The 24,914-nt window shown below is 40.3% G+C and overlaps 1 protein-coding gene across 1 annotated transcript in view; it reads right to left on the reverse strand.

Annotated features, from left to right (window-relative positions):
- Nucleotides 1-23,355, reverse strand: part of LOC139118497 (cytochrome P450 4F4-like) — a 34,035-nt gene extending 10,680 nt beyond the window's left edge. The window contains exons 1-3 of the mRNA XM_070681805.1: nucleotides 23,082-23,355; nucleotides 22,257-22,401; nucleotides 21,373-21,545 (exon numbers count right to left, since the gene is read on the reverse strand). Of these exons, the coding sequence (XP_070537906.1) occupies nucleotides 21,373-21,545; nucleotides 22,257-22,401; nucleotides 23,082-23,276 (513 nt within the window). The 5' untranslated portion in view covers nucleotides 23,277-23,355. The remainder of the gene's footprint in view (nucleotides 1-21,372; nucleotides 21,546-22,256; nucleotides 22,402-23,081) is intronic.
- Between the last annotated feature and the right edge of the window lie 1,559 nt (nucleotides 23,356-24,914).

Here is a 24,914-nt window from a genome sequence, read left to right on the forward strand (position 1 = left end):
ACACATTAGCTGCACTGAGCAATTATATAATGCAAGAGATGCTGAAAACAGTAACTGCAGTAACTTTGTGTTGGAAATGTGGAAGCCTGTGTTTGCACAATAGCCCTTTGAACTACAGAGTACATGAAAGACTGTGCAGGAACTTCACAGAAAATTGTGGCATCTTGCAGGACAGCTACCAGGAGTAGGTAAAATTTGCGGCAAATTATTTTGCATGTTACTGCAGATTTGCCGTAAACTACAAAATGCAAACTTTCCTTCATAAGTTGGCATAATTCCACAGCAGTCAGCTGTGGGATAAACTTTTACCAATTTCAGCAACAGTAAGAAAACGAAATACATTATTAAATTGACGATAGATACTGAAAACCAAAGAAGCAACACAATTAAGTGACAGCAAAATTTCTTGTATTGTACCATAAGTTTCAACGTTTTTATCTTTTCCAACGATATAATACGTTCAGCTCAGATATGTACACAGAAGTTTTAAAATCGCTTGTGTAAACATGGCCAATGTTAGTGACACCATGACGGTGACACCGTTGAAAACCTGACAGACTGTGGAAAGCACAAGATGTGTTCTATCCAACTAAGCTCTGAAATACCAGTTTCACAAGAAAAAATGGTCAGCGCAAATAAAGTAATTGTTAAATAAAAAGACATAGAGAAAAAAAGATTAAATTCAAATTGTGGTACGATTTATTTTAAATGCCATGTTCATTTCATGCCACAAGTATCTTCACAGGTATGTAAGGGTAGCTCAAACCCCAACTGGGACCGCCAACTGGGACTCCCAGTTGGCTTAAAATGCACTCTGGGACCGGTCCCAGTTCACTTCTGGGACCGGTCCCAGAAGCGAACTGGGACTGGTCCCGGTTGGCCTCTGGGACCGGTCCCAGTTGGCTTCCCGGACCAGTCCCAGTTGGCTTCAAAATTAACTCTAGGACCCCGGCCGCGGTCCTAGTTGGCCTCCCGGATCAGTCCCAGTACACTTCAGGGACACATCCAATTTGTGAACTGGCACCACTATGAAAAACCCAGTTACTGGTACTTCATACTAACAATCTGTTAATGTTTTCATCTTTTTAGCCTGCCATAATCGTAGGTATATGCGACATTTAATAGATCCCAACTATTAAAGGCCAATTTGAAAGTAATTTAATTCTTTGTTTTGCATCTGTGTGCACATTCTAGGGTTTTTTTTTACTGCCAATGGCTTGAATAGGATTTTACTGAGTAGCTTTCCTGTTTACAAAATTTCACATCTTGTAGTATAACTTCTGATGATTGCGATGAAAGGAAGTTTCTGATGATTTTTGTATAGACACTTATGTTGTTACATGGAAATAATCAAGAAAATATAACGTGTGTTATGATTTTCTTGTATGTGTTTTAGTACTGCCTTCCCGCTCATGTTCGAAACATTGGAGTGGGCGCTAAACAAAGAATTTGATTACTTTGGCCTTACTGTGATGTACTCATTCTTAGCACTAGTAAGTCCTGTGCTATGGTGTGTGTTGAAATCTTACTGCACGGATCACGTTGATAGATAGACTGTGTACTGAATCAGATGAAAAAGGAGATGAAAATAACTGTGCAAGACTAGCAATTAACTCATCAAGGCTTTCATTACATTAAAAACAGCAAATAAAACATTGAACGAAAACCCGCTGTGTTTTAATAGAATTGCAATTCACTTGCAGTATATGAGTGGTATCTAATTTGGACCTAGTTATATTTCTGAACAGATAGACATAAATAGGAGAGGGGCAACCATTAGTGGATGCATGTACTGGTACAGCAGAATCGATCATTTCATTGTTATGCAAGGAAAAAATAGACATCAGTGAGGTGATAATAGTCCCATTACATTTTAAGACAAAGGGTTTTGAATATACAAGTCAACAACATGCACTGCTTCAAAACTTCATTGACAGCTAGTAGCTATATAGTATACGCTGTCTCAGTGTTTCTATTTCAGTCTGTATGTCTGTCATAGCTCTATGGAGCTACGAGTCCCAGAATTGAAATGAGACCTGACTGTCCTAGATGAAACAGGGAGATGTTAGCTTTCCCACACAAAAAACATAGTACATAATTTTCACAACAGTACAGAGAATATGAATAAAACAAGTGCATACAATTGCTACAAAAGGCATATAGTGGGATGGGAAACTTCTTTCCCATTAATATTATGGTTTCGTCATTACAGCATGGAGGTACCTTAACCTCCATGGTACAGTTCATTTGATACAAGTGCGTTTCCCGGCAATCATAATGGTCCCAGTTACGTCGAGCTACGCTTCTGGGACCGGTCCCAGTTCGCTTCTGGGACCAGTCCTAGAGGCCAACTGGGACCGGTCCCAGTTTGCTTCTGGGACCGGTCCCAGAAGCGAACTGGGACCGGTCCCAGAGTGCATTTTAAGCCAACTGGGAGTCCCAGTTGGCGGTCCCAGTTGGGGGTTTGAGCTACCCTTACATACCTCATTTTCAAGAGAATTTCTTTTGACTCGAGAAGTTTCACGTAACATTTACATTACTGTCATAGGCTGCGATTTTGCTTTCTGTTCTCTGAATTTCTTGTCCTTCCTTATGCATTCTGAAAAATACAAATCGTTCGGGGAAGAGTATAAGTCTTTACCGTTTGACCACACATTTAAACATCGCAATTTGATGAAAGACATCAATAATTATTTGAAAAGAGACAAACAAGTTGAAAACTTGAAGCAAAAAAATGCATATACATTTATGATTATTAAATTAATAATGATCAAATGTCAAACAGCGGACAGCTCGCCCTATGTTGTTTACATACCAACGGCGGCGACGGGCGACAATATGCAAAAATCTCAGCACTTTACTGTAACTGTTGTGAAACGAAAGTGAATTCAGTATGAATCAGTACTCAACGAAAATTTATCTGTAGCTAAACATAGCAATGCAACGATTACAGAACATTATAGCGATGAACAGACGGACGGTACATTGACTTACCGGTACATTTGAGAATTGCTCGCAGAGGCTGGATGATTCGATCCCTGTTCCGGTTGCAGGTCTCTCCGAACCGTATGTACATACTTAGAAAACATATTGAGCATTTTTACTGCTGTTCGCGTTCACAAATTTTGAAACCCGTCTATCTCTGGTGCTGTACACACGTTTTTCCAACACTGTGATATCATTTGCCTGGCGATTCCATAGAAAGATCACGAAATTGTCCACTAGATAACTCCCTAACAACAAGTACACAGCCGATGGTACCAAAATCTAACTTCGCGCCGATCAAGCCTCATGACGTTAACGGAAGTGCGATCTATAAATCATTACGCGATTTATAATGTAGTCCCGTTTTTACCTTCTCGTGTCTATTTATAGACAGAGAAGGTATTAGAGTTGAAAACCAATATGCTGCTGTCAAGAACTTCCGTTCTGTCAAGACTTCCGTCTGTCAAGATCCGTTGACGTCATGCCATTGTGATGGGTCATCCCTTACGGAAAATTGAGATCTACATCTAGTCCACATTAGATCTACAGTAGACTTTATTTTAATTGGGCAGTAGATGAACTGCTTCATCTACTTTTGTGCATACTAATGAGGTCATAGTTCAGAGAGTAGATGAAATGTAGACAAAATGTGGATGAAAAATTAGATGAAATGTAGATCTCAGGTAGATGACATGTAGACAAGATGTAGATCTATTGCTTTGTCTACTTTTGTGCATATTAATCATCAGGTCATAGTTTAGAGAGTAGATAAAATGTAGATGAAAGGCAGACAAGATGTAGATGGAATAAATTACGTATAAGATGTAGCTAAGACAAAGAACAAGAAATTAGTGAGGCATGAAGATCTTGCAAAAGTGTTGAAAATGAAAATGTAGTATGTTAACATGTCAATCAATTTTTAGACTTTAAAAATTGACCGATGGCCATGGTGTAGCACAGGCTAGGGCTGCAGTTCATGATGAGTATCACAATATTGCATATCACAACAACATCCATTTGATGTAATTTGGTGGCAACTTCACTGAGCACCATGGTATCAATGGACCTTTGCATGAGATATCTCACGCTGGAAAATCAATCATTCAATGACCGATCATGAGTGGTATTCAGGTCGAAATAGAGAGTAGAACATTGTGCATGCTTAGGCCTACTCAAATTTTTCAAAATCTTTCTCAACTGTACATACATCATTACATGATTAACAGAATAAACTGCATACAAAACATTTCAGTACATTCAACGACGCTTTATTAAAAAATTTAGAACCGAAATATTCTACATGTTACACAATCAAAATTCATATGGTTGTGGTATTAAAACAGGCGATCAACAAACCTTGCCTACCTGAAGCTCACGGCCTACCTTACAAGTTGCATTACAATTACCGCATTACCAGTACAGCTGTATACTGGCAGTGTAGAGGCACTGCCATCGTCAAGTTATCGATGCCAACCTATGTCTCAACCCGATGTAATTCTCGATCGGAACACTTTCTATGCATATCAGAATTGATGTCACATTGTTTCCAAGGTGTACAGATGACGAAAATGTGCTTGAAAAATAAGATTTGTTGAAGTACGAATGGTGAGCAGGCTGGCTTCTCTCCCCGTTATGCATTGATATGATGAACCGTTGAAAACATGGCGCCTTCTGATTGCGCATGCGCATAAGGTCAACTCTCACACAGTGTTCTGCCAAGCTTTTGCATCAGTGGGGTCTGAGGGCCCATGGAAGCTCAAAAGTGGGTCGCTGTTGAAAAAAGGGGGTCATTCTCACTTTATTACATGCCATACCCGTGTTGTTGTTTCGAAGTTCGAACTCGCAGATTCCATGAGTGCTGCGGTTTTATGGTCCTACCTACAGTCTACAAGGCGAGTAAGTGTACTCGTTCGGAAATTCATGTTGTCTCGGGTCATCGTATTTCGATTATTATTATGCTTTATGCATACTTTGCAAGTCATTTGGTTGTTTTTGGCATCGTAGTGGAGCCAGCTGAAATCACGTAACAAATTTTCATGAAGACGTCGAACATGCCTGCGTGACAATTTCAAAACTTGCGTATGATTTTACGCAACTGAGTTTTTATTTGCGTAAAATGTATTCAAAATGCGTACGGCTAAGGAATCCGTATCTGATGTGAGTTGGGCAGTCTTTTCTGTAGAACTTGGAGGGTTTCCTGTAATGCGCACGATGCTGAAGTTATTTTCGTATTCGTTTTCGTATTCGTTTTCGTATTCGTTTTCGTATTCGTATTGGAGTCACTGACAAATTTTTTATTTCTAGTCCAAATTTCGTACGTATTATATAAATTTCTGTCTTTACAGAACTTAAAGTGCTTTTTATATGACAATATTCAATACTTCAATATTTGAGAATGTAAGTTGAAAAAGATCCAATCTTTTTAGGCCCTAGATTGAAAGATATCGTTGCTATAATTAGAGGAGAGATTTTAAAAACAAACGGCCAGTACACAGGCACTCTTTAGCTGGGTAGTCTGTTGAATAGATCGATTTTCGGTTCGATCTATCGATCCCGTAGTCGATATGCGCGCCATTGTAACCAAAATACTCACTAGGTTACAGTGGCTGGCATACTGACCACGGGATCGATAGATCGAGCCGAAAATCGATCTATTTAGCAGACTACCAAGCTATTAGCGCCTGTGGGCCAGTAGTAGTCTTTGGAGGAAAGATTTTTTAAACAAACATCATTTTCGTATTCGTATTCGTATTCGTTTTCGTATTAACTTCTATCACAACAACCAACTTAAACATTCTGTTGACATCATTAGTATCGATAATGGAAATTTAGCTGACCCACCCAATTTGACGAGTTGTAAACTTAAAAGGTAATTTTCTTGTTTTAAACTGATATCTCTGAGAAAGTGATCGTCACAACGACAGTGAATGCAGGGCTCAACGTTATCGCATGCCCCTAAGTCGATGACATGCTATATTTAGACTGCTGTCGCAAAGAAAATATCATCTCATATGATGTGGGAAAGCGTCATAAAAGAAAACGAGATGAATAAAATGGTATCATAGGCCTATGTCCCGATCGGTACATTTGTTTCCCTAATAAAGATTAAATTAATGTGTGAGCTGTTGTCAGAGTCTTTATTTCAGTACGGCCCATCTCTTTTTCTTTTCTTGCGTTTGCGTCAACTGTCATTGCCAGAACATGTTGATCAACTTGCGTTATGATAAGATACACCGGAATGCATGGAAATTAATTTGTATCGCGAAATATCAAGAAATACCTGTACTCTATGATAAATAGACTTCAGCTAGTCTAGTAGCTGTCGCAACTGGCTCGATCGGTTTCCGTCATTTGTTACTGTGCGATCCAGTTTTAGTGTTACGCAGTTTGCCCCGCTTTACAACTCCGTTCTGCAGGTCACTCCAAAAACTTTCAGCAGTACTATTTTGGAGGACCAATTAAGCCGCTAGCCGTAGATAGCTACTTTTTTTCAACAAAAACTCTGAATAGAAATGCAGCAACTATCATCTTTCGATAGATATTTTGTAGGCAAGAGAACAAAACTCAAACGTATATGTGCATTTAATCCTAGCTGTGACCATTATGATATCGCAGCGGTACTTGTGGCCTGTATCGAACTCGCTCGGGTCATTGAGGTCATCGCCACAGTCCCATCTATGGTCTGTTCTCTACTACCGCCATGGTTCTACATAATTGCAGTCGCTACCCGGCAGATTTGCCATGATATTTCAACAAAGTTGCTTGCTATTTAGATCTAGCTGAAAACAAAAACCTTTATGAAACAGGATAATCCAGTCCAAGCTTGATGAAATCGATGCTTTGATCTGCTTTCCAAAGGACGATTTCCGGAAATGGTCTAGCCGGTCACATGCCACTAAGGGATGGACCATTAGACCTTGGGAGGGGGGGTGGTCACAATGAAATTGTGAAAATTTTTTTTTTACTATTGTAAATTTCTGAAATTTTTTTTTTCCAATTGAGATTAGCTGTGCAAATTTTTTTTTTCAGAGTAAATTTTCAGATTTATAATTTTTTTTTCGTTCGTCGCTGTCTGAAGATAAAGAGGGCAAACATGTGGTGCCAAGCACCACAAGCGGCCACGCAAGCGGTCACTGGGAAGAGGTCAGGAGAGGGGTGTCCCCCTCCTGCAGTTGGAGCTTTTGAAAAATAGAGATTAAAATGGTGTTATTTGGTGGCACTTGGGGAGTATTTTTGCGGGGGGTGGTCAGGAGGGGGTGTCCCCCTCCTGCCATTGGAGCTTTTGAAAAATAGAGATTAAAATGGTGTTATTTGGTGGCACTTGGGGAGTATTTTTGCGGGGGGAGGTCAGGAGGGGGGTGTCCCCCTCCTGCTGTTGGAGCTTTTGAAAAATGGAGATAAAAATAATGTTATTTGGTGGCACTTTGGGAGCATTTTTTTCGGATTACACATCTTCCTCTGAAACATGGTCTTCTTGCTTCTCAGTAGCTTCCTATAGTTTTGAAAATTGACTATTTTGGTTTCCTGGCTTCCCTTTCTACTGCGTGATGAAATGCCTACATTCACCCCACCAAACATCATGCATATCTCATGATTTACAATTGATTTTGACAAGCTGAGAAGCTAAAATAAGCTAAATAATATAGTGAAATTTGCATATTTGTGTTTTTAGAGCAATTGTTGCCCTTTTTTGATCAAAACATCTATTTCTGTGTAGCAGCATGTCCAAATTGATTTGATGTGTATAGATGTGTTGAAATTTCAATATTTGTCTTTTTGGGCAATTTATGCCATTCATGGTCAAAAAATCTGTATTCTCTGAAAGGGCTTGTCCAATTTCTTTGAAATTTGCTACACAAAACGATTAACCATGCAGATTTATTCAGTATTTGCTATCGAGAAACTTTCAAAGTTCAACCCTTTATGTGTTTTTGTGTTGGGATTTGTTGGATAGATGGCATTCTACGTAGTGTATTGTTGAATGTTAAAACATGTGTTGCTGTTGTTATTTGAGGCTGTTTTTGAGAAAAAAGAATGGAAAATGCCTTTTTAAAAGCAAAATCATAATGACTTGATATGTTGTTTTACATTATTGACGTGTTTCTACTTGTTCACCCATTCTTGCATTCATAATTGTAATAAAATGCTGTGAAAAAATGAAACTGATGTGGCCTGCATCTGTTTACCTTGATCTTAAAAGACAAATACAACTTTCTGTCTTGATAACCATACCATAGTTTCAATGTTTTACCTAGTGTACCTGCTTGGTTTGTACGCGGGAAACAAGTAGAAAACAGCTCTATAATTTCATAATTTTCAAGTGATCAGAATACAAATGTCCTGAAAAGATAAGATAATCACAACTTCCAGTATAAGGGATACAGTCACTCTAAATGTATAAATTAAAATTAAAATGTGCGGGAGGATGTATTAAAAATACAGAAAGTTGCTTACTGTCGGTAAAATATAAAAAAAATCAAATTTTAAAGATTTTTGCAGATTTTTTTTTTACGCCTTTGTCTTCTTATTTATTTTTTTTTATTTTGCAAACTAGTTTGAAGATTTTTTTTCCCTAACTTTCTGCTCTGAAAATTTTTTTTTTCTGTTTTTGACCACCCCCCTCCCAAGATCTAATGGTCCGTCCCTAACGCAAATATTCATTACGCACGTGAACGCATGAAACATGTTGCAGTTACTGGTTGCTTGTTTTCCCTTGTCAGCTATATTTTGATGACATTTTATGCTGGGAATATGATTGGTTCAATTGAAATGATGTGACAGCACTAAAACTGCTTCTGATACTTGATTGGATTGTAGTAAAATTTATCATTAAATTCATGGGATATTTTGACAGATCATTCAAGATAACATCAGCAGACACATTGGCAGCGCTGTGCAGTGGAGAGAACGCGCTCAAACCTTTGAGTAACTTCTTCGCTTATTCAATGCGTATTTTGGGGTCGCGTGGCCTTTCGGGACAATGCTCCGTGAACACTGAGCGAATATATGTTGTATTTGATCACGTATACGGTATGGAGAAATGTCTTGAAAAAAATTCAGTCGCAATCTCATAAAATTTGGTCGCCTATGCGACTGAAAATGGTCGCTACTTTGAGCCCTGATTGAATGTAATACATGAATTATCGGTCGGCCGGTTTATGTTATTATTGCTAACATCTTTACTCTGAAAGATAAACTACCTATTGTCATTTATTTCTGTTACTTTCTCCCTGTAGCAGCACGTACAACTTTGTCGTAACTTGCAATTTTGTAATTTTTGCCTTACCGCACTCCCTGAGTTTTGTAAAGTATTGTATTGTTATTATAATTTATTTCAGGTCTACGTAGAGCCATATCAAAATCAAGTAAAATACTTGAAATACAAATTGTAAATGGATATGATCATTCTAAAGTGAGTCCAAAAGGATGACCGGATATAACAATTTTCACATTTTTTTATTCAGATGGTTGTCCTGGACAAGTCCCCCGTTCATCATAGCTTTCAACAGTCACCCGTTTTGCAGCGCCTCACAAAAATCTGCCCTCCCCGCAAAACAATGGTACAGTCCAGGGCAGCTCCTTTGCATCCGCTCTCACGAGTCCCATTACTTGGCACTTACCACCTGATTTCGGGGTGCATCCAGCTGCCCTGTCAAGAGACATTGGCAAGCGAAGATGCTGCCTTACCAGATTCCAACCGATTTTCAAATAAAATGAAGTGAACAAATTCTTTAAATCTACAAATGCAAATTTATGTAAAGTTAACCAATTTGGCAGATGAAATTACGAATCAAATTATCACAATATTTAAACCTCAGTAAATATCGTATATTGCACGTTTCATACCTGAAACCTGGACTAGAAATAACAATTTCTGTCAGTGACTCCAATACGAATACGAATACGAATACGAAAACGAATACGAAAATAACTTCAGCATCGTGTAATGCGCATGCTCTATTAATAAAAAACAACAACCTGGGGGGCTTCAAGGTGTAGCTGAATGCTTGCCATGCCGTGATGCAAGTCCCGTATACTATATGATCGTTGAGCAGCCCAATGAGTTCATGTTCAAAGAAAAGACCTTCTGACTGTGAAATTAGTGTTTTCAAAGGGCCAACAAAAAGCAGATACTGTTCAAAGTCCAGCGGGACCTCTCAAGAATGCAACCCGACAGATTCTAAATGGTCATCCGTAAACACTTTCCAAATAACATGCGACGTAATGACCATTAAACTGTATTGTGTTACCAACAACGTAGACTCGATCGATTCTCGAATTTTTTGCATCTGTAGTGCCATTGTCTGTACAGAACTGATTGACGTGACGTTTTGTGATGATGAAATACAATGTTGCATAAAGTGCTGCGGTCTGCTAAAATCTAAAATGTTGCAATATCATGACAAATGTCACTTGCAAGCAGGTGCATATGTTCTAATTTTGTCCTGCATTGAACCACATTCAGGCAATACAATGCAATACATGCAGTGCGGCAAGTACGTCGTGTCATGGGGCATTTCTCAATGCGTATTAGTTTACGCAGTCATGATTTATTTTGCGTATTTCAGAACAATTTTACGTAAAATACGCAGGATTTTGCATTAACGGAAACACTGGCCTGCCTCAATGAAGGCTGAGTTTCCGATGCATGGCTGCTCAATTACACCTACTGCTTGAGTAAGGACAACAGACAACTCTCTGGCAGTAAATCGGAAGTACTTTATTAAGACTCCACCATACAGTACAAGGAAAATGAACACGATTGAAGTGACATGGCAGGTAAAAAACAAGATAGTGATCAGTGGAACAAGTTTGAAAATTTATAAAATGGGAGCGGTGGGAGGGCTCAAAAGGCGAAAGTGAGCGCTCTGAGAAAGTACAGCAACTCTGAACAAAGAGGAATGAGCATGCGCAACAAATAGATGATAGAGGGCTCACTTCGCTGAGGTGTAATTAACTACAATGACACATTGAACACAAATTACACCTACTGCTTGAGTAAGGACAACAGACAACTCTCTGGCAGTAAATCGGAAGTACTTTATTAAGACTCCACCAAGGAAAGAAACGGCCAGAGAGTTGAAAATAAAGAAAATAAAAAATATTAAAAAAAAGGAAAAACAAAACTCAAACAATACACATGAACAAGTGGATTGGAACATAGAAAAAACTCTGAAAGCGGCTCTGAAAGTGAAGCAAATAACAAGTGCAAAAACTTTACAAAGCTCTGGCAAAATGGCAAGGCCATAAATACAAACATACTACACTAAGTCTTCTGTCAAATTACAAGGCAATGTAACGACAAAAGTGTAAGGCGAGCTTAGGGCTGATGAGAGTACCGAAGCTCACAGTGGAAATACAAATACTGAGAAAGGTTTCTAAACAAAGCCAACAGGCATCTGACCTGAAGGCAAAAGGAACGTGAGGTATATGAACCTCAACTGCAACAACAAGCGATTCATCAGCAATGAAAGGTGGTTTGGATGGCAATTTGGGCCATGCGCTGTGACACTGAAAGGCGCGTGGACAAGGGGACCTTAATATAGCGCTCGTATGCATCTGAGCGCCAATCTCCATGGAGTTTGATCAGGTCTGTGGGAACCCCTGCTGCATGGGCTAGGGAGGCTCCACCCCTGCGTAAACTGTGCACTGAATAAAGGCCACAATCCTTGTTGATCCCTTGCAGAATTCGGTTGAGAGCTGATGAAAACGATGAGTGAGTCAGTGATACTAACTTCCGGTTACGAGGGTAAACAAAAGCTGGCATATCTCTCGCAGCAGGTAATGAGGAGAGCATATGTTTGACTGCCGACACAGGGCAAAGAGGGCTGCCTGGTATAGCCGCTAAAGGGATACATAAAGTGCGCTCGTGGCACTGCAAAGTTTTGGACCAGCGCACCGCAAGCATAACATGCTGATTGTGAACTACAAAATCTTTCCTGGTAAGATGGCGGCTGGAGTCAAAAGTTCGCTGAGATGGAGGAACAAGGTTAGATTTCCTCAGAAATGCAAAGAAGCCGATCAAAATTGCACACCAAATGACCAGGTGAAACTGGCTGGAAAAATCAATGAAGGTTGCCATTTCTTGGAGCATTGGAATGGTGATAGGCAATCTTTGTATAGGTGAGTGTACGCTGCTTTTTCTGATTCCTGAAAGTGTCAATTTAAAACCCATGCATTCAAATGCCTCAAGGCTATAACCGGTCAGAACATGCAGCGTTTTAACACCTGAAATATAATTGGAAATAGACACAGTGCTGCGGAAGGACCTGTTCAAAAACTGGGCATACAGGGCTAAAACTGTGGAAGTCGCTGGTAGTGCTTGCAAACCATAGTGAAGTGCAAAGCTGAGATAAGACCGAAACTGAGTATGCAGGTTCTTTCGGGTGCCAGGACGAAATGCTGCCAGCCGAGAATTCTTGACCTCCTGCCTTAGTAAGTCTAGATCCTGTTGGATGGCTGCTGATAAATCAGAATGAATCATTCAGCGTGAACAAAGAGGCAGGCACTGACACTTCCTGAAGTGGGCTGCTCCTAGTGAGCTCGACAAATGTGTCTCGAAAGGTGCTGCTCAAATGCCAGCGGGACAAGCAATCGGCGAGTTGATTGTGTGAGCCAGGAAGATGCCGTGCTTTAAACTCAAACTGCTGAGTAGCTGCGATAAACCAAAGCTGCCGCGCCGCTGACAACAGGAAAGGATCGCGTCCCCGCCCTGTATTGAGGACATTAACTGTACTTGTATTGTCGCTGTACACCAAAATGCGCAAGCCCTTCCATTTGCCACCCCAAAGGTGAGCAGCAACTACAACCGCTAGCATCTCCAGGCAGTGTATTGGAAGACGTTCCTGCAAAATGAAGTCTGGAAAAGCTGCGTGGAAAAACTGTGATCCTGAAAATCCGCCGCAACCTGTAAGGCAAGCGTCTGTACATACAATACTGTTAGGAGTGGACCAGTCCAAGTTTGGAATGATGGAGACCCCATTATATTGTCTAATGAAAGTAATCCACCAGTTTAAGTCTTTGTGGAACTGGGAGTTTAAGTAAATATGATGATGTGCGGACTGGACAGAACGAAGTGTGTCCAGCATGCGGCCTATAAAAAGGCGCCCTGCACGGACGCAGCTAGAAACGAAAGCAAGTTTGCCAATGAGGACTTGTAATTCACGCTGAGTTGCCTTCTTCTTGCTAGACCAGCTGTAAAGAAGCTCTGAAGTATCTGTTAGTCTTTCTTCTGTAACTGACAAGGTCATTGTTACTGTGTTCACTTGTACACCTAAAAAAGACAGACATGTTGTGGGGGGTACTGCTTTACTGACGGCTTCCTCAAGGCCCAGTTCAAAGAGCAGAGACCGCAAGGCTAGAAAGGCAGACTGTGACAGTGCAGGTTTCTCAGCGCCGCAAAAATCATCTAAAAAATTGACAGCTCTAAAGCCTATGTTATTGTACATAGAAATAACCATGTTAGTAGTGGCTTGGCACGCTAGCGCTGCGGAACGCAAGCCGAAAGGTAAACGGAGGTCAATGAAAAGCAAGCCTCGCCAGGTGTATCCGAGCAGGTGAAAATCATGAGGGTCAACAGGCAGCTGTCTGTACGCTCTGCGCAAATCGAGCTTGAAAAGATGACAACCGGGGCCCAAGTCTCTAATAAGGGACACAAGGTTATCAATATGTGGATAGTGAAGTTGGAAAGGCTGACCGAGGAAGAAATCTGATGGAATGCCTGCGTTGACGGAACTAAGTTTTGGAAAGCTAAGATCCATAATTGTACGTCTGTCTGATGACCCCTTCTTCGGCACAGATGAGAGAGGGGAAGTAGCAATGGGAACTGTCAGAGGGTTGCTGTCAAACGGACCTGCAGTAGCCCCAAGACTAACTTCGGTGCAAACAAATGAGTCGATATGTTGAGCAAAGCGCAGCGCAGAACTATGGTTACGCCTACTGGGCGCTGGCAACTGGCTGGCTGTGAAATTGATGGGCCAGCCGAACTGAAGAAAATCAATGAATAGCGCACTGCCCCTATCAGGCTGTCTAGCTCGCCAGGCTGGAATGTTTAACTGCGTGGGGACTGGGATGCGTGCATCAGCAAAGTTGGGTTTACCAGAGCTGAAAACAGCCTTGTGCGTGTCCTGTAACCACTGGGTGGATACTTTAGCATGAGGTGGCCAAGAGGGGCTGCAGCATGTGACCCATGAGGGAATGACTGGGAAAAGTGATTGGGGGCTAGTAAACCCAGGGAGTAAAAATGTCTGGTACTGAAAGGAAGGCGCATCCAGTAGGCCTTGGGCTAAATGCCGAGTTGAAATCTGGGAACTGTTAGGAGTGGGTGTGTACTCATGAGAAAGCAGGTCAAAGGAAGGGTGAGCCTGGCGGTTAACAGGCAAGCGCGAGGTTACAGAACTGAAATTATACAAAAGGTTAAACTCTAACGGGTCCGCATCTGGACTATCAAAAATGAAGTTGGAATAGCTACAGCTGCTAAACATGGGAGGCTGAGTGGCTTCCTGACTGAGAGGGGAGGGAGAGGACAAAGGTGAAAAGGAACGACCCCTTCCCCCTGGGGCTCTCAGTCATTCCTTGGAACTCTTTTGTTTCTGCTCCCTGAAATCTTTGTCATTATAAGGGCAATCACAAGAGGCATGCTTCTTTTCAAGTTGCCTAAAACGCAAACATGCTGAACAAATATGTTTCTCTAAAGTGCCATCCACTAAATGATCCTCAGCTTGGTTACATTTCTGGTTCTGAAAAGCAGAACAATATCTGGCACGACGGCCTTTCTTATTTTTAGTGGCCGTCTGGCTTGGAGTGCTATGAGGTGGATTTCTAACGAATCTTGTGTGGAGGTTATCAAAACTATCACCCCACGTGAGTAACCCCTGTTCGATGTACTGAAGAATTATGGAATGATATTTTCGCACCCTCTCCCAAGAATACAATTGCGCATCTGTTACGACGTCTTGCAGATGTGTCAAACGATGCAAAGTGTCAACATTGTCCAGATTCATCCCTAATATTATTTCGAGTTCGCCAGATACAAATTGCGGCAACGACAACTCGTCATACGTCAAGGTTTCCGGTTTATTTGGATTAGGGTCTCTTACGAATTCGTGAGGCCACGGCACATATTTGCGCACCCTATCAGTTGGTTTCCTCCTAGCGCCGCTTTTTAGCCTTTTACCTTCGGGTATGCTAGTAGTGAAGAGGAATGGTGAACGTCTGTCCTTGGTCTTTGAGGTAGTTGATCGTGCAGATCCCTTATGTTTCCTTCGAGATTTCCAAGTTCCACCAGTGGCTCTAGGTTCGCTGTTTGTGGTGTCGCTGGAAGAGCTTTTATCAGTTTCGGTATCTGATGAGGTCGGGGAGTTCTCCATTAATAAGCGTTCAACTGAGTCCTGTAGCTCAGCGTCGCGCCTGAGGTCAGCCAACGTAGCTGCCTTAGGCCGAGTTTGCGCGCGCTTTCCTTTATCAGAAGTTGCTGTGACGTCACCCTCCTTTGTCTTGACAATGCGCATTACTTCGGCGATTTGGTGAGATATCTCCTGCACTTGGGAGGTTACAGAGTCTAATTGATGCTTTACCTTAGTGCCAGTGTCTGAGCGCTTGTTTGTAACTCTTTTACGTGTCGAGACTTTGAAGACGGGCTGCCTAGGCCGACAGTCCCTTGAAGTTGAAGCCCCGGATATTGCCTCCAGCACGTGCGCTGCTTCATATGGCTGCTCCTCCTGCTCTGTCTCATCTTCTTTACGAGTTTGTCGTCCAGAAGTGGCCATGTTGACAAGAAACAATTCTGAACTATTCTAAGTCACCTTACTAGGAGAATTCTTGAATTCATAAACTATGTGAAGGTTGAAAACGGACAAAGGCTCAAAAGGCGAAAGTGAGCGCTCTGAGAAAGTACAGCAACTCTGAACAAAGAGGAATGAGCATGCGCAACAAATAGATGATAGAGGGCTCACTTCGCTGAGGTGTAATTAACTACAATGACACATTGAACACAAATGTTTTGAGACTGCTCTGTTTCTGACTGATGCGTTTCCGATGTGGATGGCAGCGGCGTGCATTGGTTTTCAGTTTCCGAGGATGTGAACAGCTGAGACACGATGTCATGTTCGATCGTATTGTCTTCACTCGTCCGGTTGTTGGATTTGTCTTTTTAGGGCGGAATTGGTCCAAAAAAACTAAGAATTGTTCTGCCTCTATGTTTTGATTTATTCACGGAAGCAATTATCCTTTCCACTGCCAGAGAGTACTGTGAGGCATTGAATTTAACAGAGACGCTGACTGGCTGACTTGAATCTAGCCGATGAAAACCTAGTTCACGATTATGCAAATAAAAAATCACTGAAGGTTGCTATGGAAGCAACACGTCTCATGTTCTCACGAGCAGCATGCACGCATGAGCAGCGTGGAATGTCTACTTCCGCGTTTGGCCTTTCGCGTATAGTACGTAAATAAGTGTATTTTTTTACCGAAAGTTTAGTGGGACTGACGGCGTGCTGCGCCTGCCGGACCCGATGATTGATTTTTTTGGGGTCTTCAATTTTATTTTTGCGGCAATGGCGCAAGGCCGCGGCCTCGGCAGAACACTGCTCACAGTTGACCCGGAATCGAAGCCAGTTACAAGGTCATTTGCTCTGAAAGAGCAAGAGGTGGAGGCTGAAAGGTGGTGGAGAGATCAGTCCATGCGCGAACTCTTCATGAAAATGCAAGAAAATACGTCGCTCAGGTGAAGAAATTACTTAAAGCAGTACTGGTAATTTTAAAGCTGACTCGTGTTATGCATGTGTACTGAAATGCCATTGCCAAAATAACACTGTAACGTAGTCTTATCTGTTACGTGGCAATGATAACAATGTCAATACAATTATTTGTAAGTTGACCGAGAGATAGGGCCGTGGCTACTGATTTTCACACGATTCAGAAGTGACTTAATGATACTCAGAAAGTTTTATTCGAGGATAGTTTTGATTTTATTTTTACAATTAAAAGCAGCTGGGATATCAAACAGGTTCGTTTGATTGTTTGTTGGATATGAAGCCGAGGAAATAAAGTTGCAGTTAACAAATAGCTCACTTGCATATTTATGAAGTTTTGTAATAGTCACATAACTAAAAAAAAACAACTTATGAATTAGATCAGGGTCCGGCCCGTGGTTAGATGCTACTGTATTGACCAATCTGAAGAAAGTATCAATGAAAACATTGATTTTTTTATTCTTTTTATTGTGATTCACTTTAAAGTCACTTTTTCAAAAATTAATTACTGGATAATCTTTACATTTTTAACTTTACCACAAAATTGTAGTTTGATCCCTGTGATATTTTGCATTTGTGTTCCTCGAGTTAAACAGGAGTGCCTTAGGATGAAATGAAAATTAATTCACTAATTTCTTCTCTCTATTGTTGTACAGTATATATTCAAATGTAAGGTAAAATGTCTTGTCTTTTACTCATGCCTTCTCGCATGGAGCCTGCAGTTTGCCAATCATAGAATTTGAAGAGATTGGATTGTTGGACATAGTATACAGCAAGAAACAATACATTAGATTAAATGTAGACAAGATGGTAATTTTTGAATTAGAAGTAGATGAGTCTTTGTTTGCCTAAGTGAATTTTGTAGATGAAACTCCCTTAGATTGGATGGTAGATCAGTGTAGATCAAGCGTAGACGAAGTTAGTGCGAAATATAGACATAGTCATGTCTGGTGTGGACAATATCTGTAGACAAAGCTTCATGTAGACTAACTGCTGTGGCTGTTCATCTACAAAACCCTGATGTAGATCTACATAAAGTCTACTGCAGACGGTCCGTAGATCTACTCTCATCTACTGTGGACATAGGTTTTCCGTAAGGGATATCATAAACTGGTGGGGGTGTTCATGGCTCAGGTTGAGGTGTGGGAGAACGATTTTGAGCTATGACAAAAATCAAAAGGGACTTAGCGGCATAGCAACAGTGTTAAGCTTTCTCCAAGGTTTCTTAGTTGACTACAATCTATTACAGACTACTGAGCTGACGTTAGGGGTACTCACTTTGTGTTTGCTCACTCTGTAAGCGCTAGTGTTTGGTACTGAGTTGCGTGGATATCCCCTCATGGCCTCACGTGATCTGGGCCTGTTGCATAATCTGCAGAGAATGATCATATGCCTCTGAGTCTGAAAACTGTCATTGTGTAAGCCTGTCGGCATTTTCCTTGCATTTTTTTCTCATTTAATTTTGCAAAATATCGGCGAGTACCTCAATATTTCAAGATAACCCTTTCTTCCCAATCGTTTCCTGGAGTTTCAGAGTCATATGAACGAAAATGAGTGAAAGTTTTAGACAGGAAAATCGGACGTCGGCCATGTTCAATGTTTACAGTACAGTGGAGGAATTAACCAACAAACAAACACAGGAGTGTTCATGATGCCCGCCCTCTAGAGGCAGACCCTCCTATATGAAGTACCACATTTGATGCTTGTGGAAAGCTTGACCACACAATGGAGCATTTAAACTTTTAGAAAATGACAAACTGAATAAAAAGGTATTCAGAAAATGTCAAATACTGAGGAAAAATGCGCAAATATTCAAAATAAACAGGTTAACTGATGATTGGTCAGCTATAAAAAACAATGGAAATGTTTATGATCAAAAGTTTTTGAGATGCGCACATTTTAACAAATACAGAAATTATTAACATTATAATATAAGACCAAACTATTTTTTCAGGGATAGGACAGGTTGGAAATGAGGGGTGAGAGACAAAGGCACACCTATTGCTGCATGTGGATGCAGCCACACCATTTCATTTACAGCATACTTATTCACTGTGTTGTGTTCAAGTTCCATATTGTACTGACTGTCATACAAGGATAACATAAGCAAATCAAATCAAATTAGAAAAGGATCAATGCTGTTGTGTGGATTTTGCTGAACATGGCTGATATTTCGCCCTATATATTTGGTATCCAGCAAAGGCATATTTTGATGTAAAGTCAAAATTAACACTACATTGCTGACAATATATTTTACCGTTTCTGCATGAATTTTTCTTTTTTAAATTATAGTATATTAGTACTTCAAACAGATTAACAGTTATCGTGATGTCAACCCATAATTTTACATCACAAAGACTGTAATTCTGCCAATTTTTTTTGTTTTTCAGTCATTTTATAAATTTTGCACTGCACAAGATGATTGAACAAATTGCAATGTTTGAATTTGTAAACTCAAAGAATAAAAATCCTTTGGTCACAAATTAAATTATTTTTTGAAAAGGAATTACTCTTAAACACTTTTAGCATATATTCTTTACACGGTCATGTATTTCAAGGAAAATATGCCTATTAAAAACAGTAATTTCTTCACTTTCAATTTTTTTTCAATACTATGACAATTATCAGCCATGAGGTTATACAAACACAAGACCAGATAAGCGTTTTTCATCATTTTCACAGGACTCTTTGGAAAATCCATTAAAAACAGTTAAAAGTGACTTGAAATGATCACTTGGTATACATTTAATTTACAGATGCCAGGTTGTGTATTTCACATGCACTCAGGTCAGTAAGGAAGTGCGTCATTACTATTTTGGACTGTTAATTCTTATTTCTGAATTGTTTAACTTTTTTCCACATTGAACTATCTTTAGGCAGTTTATACTGTAGCTTAGAATTTTTTTGATTGATGTATTTAATCATCTTTTGGGTTCTTTGGGTCCATATCCCACCTCATGCCCCTACATCATCAACTATTTACCAACAACTCCATGCCAACAACCAATTACCTGACCTGGCCACACATTAGAGAAGGTACAGCGTCATTGACGGTATTTTTAAACGTTGGAATTGACTCTACATTATTCACCAATCCGTTATGTTTTATACTTGATAGAGCACCCAATTTACAAGTATAATGAAACTGGTTATTTTCATCATAGAAAGACTCAAAATAGAGTAAAATTTCTTTCAACACGAAGATTCAATATCAATGCGCGAACTGAACTTGATGAACCGTGACCTCAGAGTGTAAACATGTCGGCTGCAGCTCAGCGCTGGACGTTGGCGAAGCAGCGTATTGGATTTTCGTACAGCGGTCGGGATGGGGTGTGAAACACCCCAAAATTGTGCTCGGCAATTATCTAACGCTGAAAACATGGACAAAAGCATTGAATATCAATCCAGTCATAACAGAAAGCGAGATTTTGTTAGCGATGACAGGACACAGACTTTGCTTCCAGTGCTGGGCACTGTACGTACGTACCGTATACTGTATACACTGCTATAGCGTCTGAGCACGTCCACGGCCCTGCTTGGAGCCAAGGTACTAGTAGCGGGTCCTGCGACATTGAAGTTTATTTGTTTGTTTCTACAATGAAAATTCTCATCTGTCGATATTTTTAAGGTACAGATTTGTAGTAACAAAAGTCTACGACGCGTCCTTACACAAGTTACAGACCATCATAGATTTCGTTCGAAACTGTTTCAGTGCATTTTGGTATCACTCGCAGAAAATACAGAGTTTAACTTGCAAGTCAGACAAGTCCCTGTTTTAAAAATTTGTTTTCCTAAAAATTCAGTTGTCGATTGAACCTTGATTTACCAAACCAGATCGTCGAAGGGGGTACTCATCTAATGATGTTACATGTCACTGCTGTAATACAGATGTACTCTTTATATCCATCATCCTGCAATGTTGTTGAGTTTAGGCCTGTGTCGCTTTCACCAGCTGAACTGTGCTTTAAAAGCTGTCCATTATCTAACAGTTTTTAATAATTAAAAGTTGGATTGTCTGTTATAAAAATAAATGAATGCAAAATATAAATGAAAGGTCAGTTTTGTTTTCTTGAATATGACTGGTCACGAAGTGCAATGGTACACTGTACTCCCGGTAATGAAATAGTCGGCAATGTGCCCATCATGTGTTGCTCCATATATTTGCAGCAATAACCAATAACAATCTGTACACGTAATTGTCATTTCTGGCACACAAGCTGCACACTTTGATGGCCTGCTGCACACAAGCTGCACACTTCAAGGTCTGTTGTACACAAGCTGTACACATTTTACACTTGCCGCACACAAGGTGTACAGTATGGAGATTATTGCACAGAAGCTGCACAGTTTTGTCTCCTGCTGCACAGTTTCTGCTCAGATTAACACTGTGCACAAACTGTGCAGCTAGCTGCATTTTCCTGCACAGCCTCTCTTGCACAGCTTTCCTGTGCAGCACTAGTGCAGCAACTCTACGGCAGAGCTGCCGCTAGTCTACAGCAGAGCTACCGCACAGTTTCATTTTCATAAGGGCAGGTGCCGTACATTGTGAGTTCGAATGCCATTGAGAATTTACTGAATTCTGTAATATATAATTCCACATATCACATCATTTGAGATCGGAAAATAGACAACTTACCACTAACACCTCAGCACAGTCTTTGAACACTTTTGCATAGGGTTTCAGTATCTCAAAATGGAACCCTGGAGTCAAAAGCTTTCGATTTCGCACCCACTTCGGTCCTGTACTCAGGAGCAAACCATCTCCCAGCCAAGGTTTTATAAAGCCATAGCCCCATTCATCCTTTGGTTCTGAGCAAAACAATTGGCATTAAACAGTCACTATGTTATCATTTTAATTAATTTGAACAAACAATCAAGCCACTAAGTAATAATTGTGCCAATTTAAGGTAGACATTTCTGAAATTTATGAAAAAACATAAATATGTAAATTGTTCTTAATTTTGCAACCACATCTATGAAATCCTTTTAAAAGTTAGATAATCTAAACTTTTCATGTTCAAAACTGGTCACATTTGATTTTGCATATTTGAAGTTATCAGCTTTATAAATTCAGTCTGCAGATGCATGGACAGACATACTGATTTAGCGTCACACTCACAATGTGATGATATTGCCCCATCCCCACCCCCAGCGTGCCAACAGCATAGGAGGGCTGATGAATCATAAAAACTAAGCCAAGATATCTTGATCTGTGATGAATATGCGGCATTTACCAACACACAGCAAAATCGTTAAGTGGTCAGCTAGACAGCTGCATTGAAGTGGACAAGGCATCAGAAAACAAAATTACTTGTTCACGGTGGACAAGACATTGTTTAACCCTTTCACCATCCTGGTTTGAACCAGTTCCATTGTTTTCAATGGTAAAATTGGATCTCTACAAAGAAATGTGGGGAGGGTTGAAAGGGTTAAACCTTTGTAATAACTGAGCAAATGATCAAGATAAATGAATTGGTATGGAATATTAAAGGGAAGAAAATATTTTAGTTATATACATACCAGCAGTTGATAGCACTGCCTTAACAGTCATTGGATGGGTACATTCATAAGTGGCATTGAATGGTCCAACCCACAGTGGAAATCCATACTTGTGTTCATTAGCCCACCTGACACCCCTCAATATGCCCTCCTCATATGGTGACAGCTGCACACCATGGAAGAAAACAGAAGGACAAATATGTGATGATCATGTGGCGCTGAAACTATCAATTCAAGGGAAAAAGCATCATTCAACGAAACTTACCTTGGTAGATTAAACCATTAACCATCAACCAGAATAACAAAATATTATGAAAGAAGATTTCAGTGAAATGGGAAAAAGGACATTGTATTTGGGAAAATATTGACAAAAAATGAAGAAAATGGCAAAGGGTTGACTAAACAAATAAACAAATATATATATATATATATATATATATATATATATATATATATATATATATATATATATATATATATATATATATATGTATATATATATATTTGTCATTCTGGTTCATAATCCCTTGGATTACATTGGGGTCACAGTGACGGAAAAAGGTTGCTGGCGAATCCAAGTTCTCCCCCCCCCCTGCAATCCAATGGTTCTCCCCTAATTACATTGCTCGAGACCGTTCTTCACAAAGATAACGTGGACCACAGTCCCTCTATGTGGATAGAGGGACTGTGCGTGGACATACACCAACGGTTTTTGTCAATGTATAACATTATAGCAGACACATAGGTGTCCACTAATATATATATATATATAACGATTACCGCAGTTCGCTTTACCACGGAGTAAGAACAGCGAACTGAACCAGAATCATCGACCGGAACACTCACCCTGTCGAGATGTCCGAGCAACCAGTGCGTGGGAGCTCCGGGGAAATCGGCGAGACATGCTTGGTAAAGCCTTCGCTTTGAGACCAGGTGACGAAGCGTTGAGAAAAGTTTAAAGACCGAAACTGCGACGACCAAGAGTGCGGTCAACACTGCAGCGTCCAGACGTTTATCATACACAAACTCTGACAGCGCCATTGCGCATGATGTAAATTTTAATCAAATGACAGGTACAATTTCTCGAAGATGCCGAGAGCAAAGTTCAACAGAGTTCTTTGACCTTCGGATATGGGGCGCAGATGACTGCGCCCTCACACGGTACGCGGAACATACAAGTTGAGATTGAAGTAGTTGTTGTCAGTTTCCAAACCCATCGATTTATTCACAATTGCTATATGCAAAGTTGTAAAATGAAAATATATATCAGACAACGGAAAACAGATTTTGAAATAAGGGGAAGCAAAATGAAAGGGAAAAACTGTGAAATACGAAAAAACAGTGGATAGAAATTTCAAAAATGTGTGGCAGTGGAATGTGACCTCGACCAGGTTTGAGAAAGCAGTCGGGAAGACTAATTTATTACTATAGAAATAAAGGGCGACGCCCTGACCATTAACGTTTATTTATTAGCAAGGGCGAGAGGAAAGCCAAAAATCAACAGGCGAGCTTGCCGAGCACATTTATTTTGGCTTTCCCATAAATAAACGTGAATGGTAAGGGCGGAGTAAGCTGCAATATTTGTAATCCTTGGTGGGCTTGGCCGTGCTGCTTGGCTGCTTCTGCAGCTGCCTTGCGGCTTGTGTGATGCCAACCAAGTTGGATATCAACACAGTCATGTGTTTTCTAAAATTTCGCTCTTTGCCTGGGTGCCCCATCCATAGAGGTGTTTAAAGGTATGCTGTCACCTGTTCCAATTTTACCACCGTTAGGCTACCATTGAAAGAGAAAATCTAACCAATCACAGATTTTAAGCGGGTGGCCGCTTTTTAAAATAGCGCCATCACATGGGCATTTTTAATACCAAGGAACGCTCCTTTGACCATATGTGGGCATATTTACATTACAGGTGACTGTATACTTCAATACGCCCTAGAAGATGTACTTACGTTTATGAGGCGCGTAGGCGCAGAGCGAAATTTTAGAAAACACGTGACTGTGGTAGCAGGCAAACAGCACAATAGCAGCCCAAGTCGAACGGTCCAGCTCACCAAGGCCACAGGGACACAAGGCATTATCAGTCATGGCAACAGTGTAAAACAATAATAGCCTAAATTAGTGATTATGAACACTGATGATAAAAATGAAATATTTCTGTCATTATTGTAAACTTACAAAGTACCCTAGTACACTCCAATCCTGAATGATGATCACTTTTCATGCCAAATTCCGGCAGTTGTTGTATAGACCCTCTTATTAATAAATTTATGATTATGAATATTCTTGATAAAAATTACTATTTCTGTCATTATTGTATACTTACAAAAGTACCCTAAAGCACTCGAATCCTAAATTATGATCAGTACGTATGCCAAAATCACTCAATTGTAGCGCAGACCCTCAGAAATATGGTCAATAGTTACACTGCCGCAGCATTGCGCACTAAGTTCATGCGCGGTCATCACAGACTATCTGAACAGTGAGAGAGTCTGCCGAGGCAGTACTGTGACTGCGTATCAAGTTACTGCGCAATGCCGCTGCTATAAATATCATTATTAACAGAAATATGGAGCTTTTTATCAACAGTGTTAATAATAAAAAATGTATTAATTTTTTTCTACTCTTGCCAGGACTGATAATGCCTTGTGCCCATGTGCCAAGGCTATAATTATTGCAACT

Source organism: Ptychodera flava, chromosome 2 (genome assembly GCF_041260155.1).
Source record: "Ptychodera flava strain L36383 chromosome 2, AS_Pfla_20210202, whole genome shotgun sequence".
NCBI lineage: Eukaryota > Metazoa > Hemichordata > Enteropneusta > Ptychoderidae > Ptychodera > Ptychodera flava.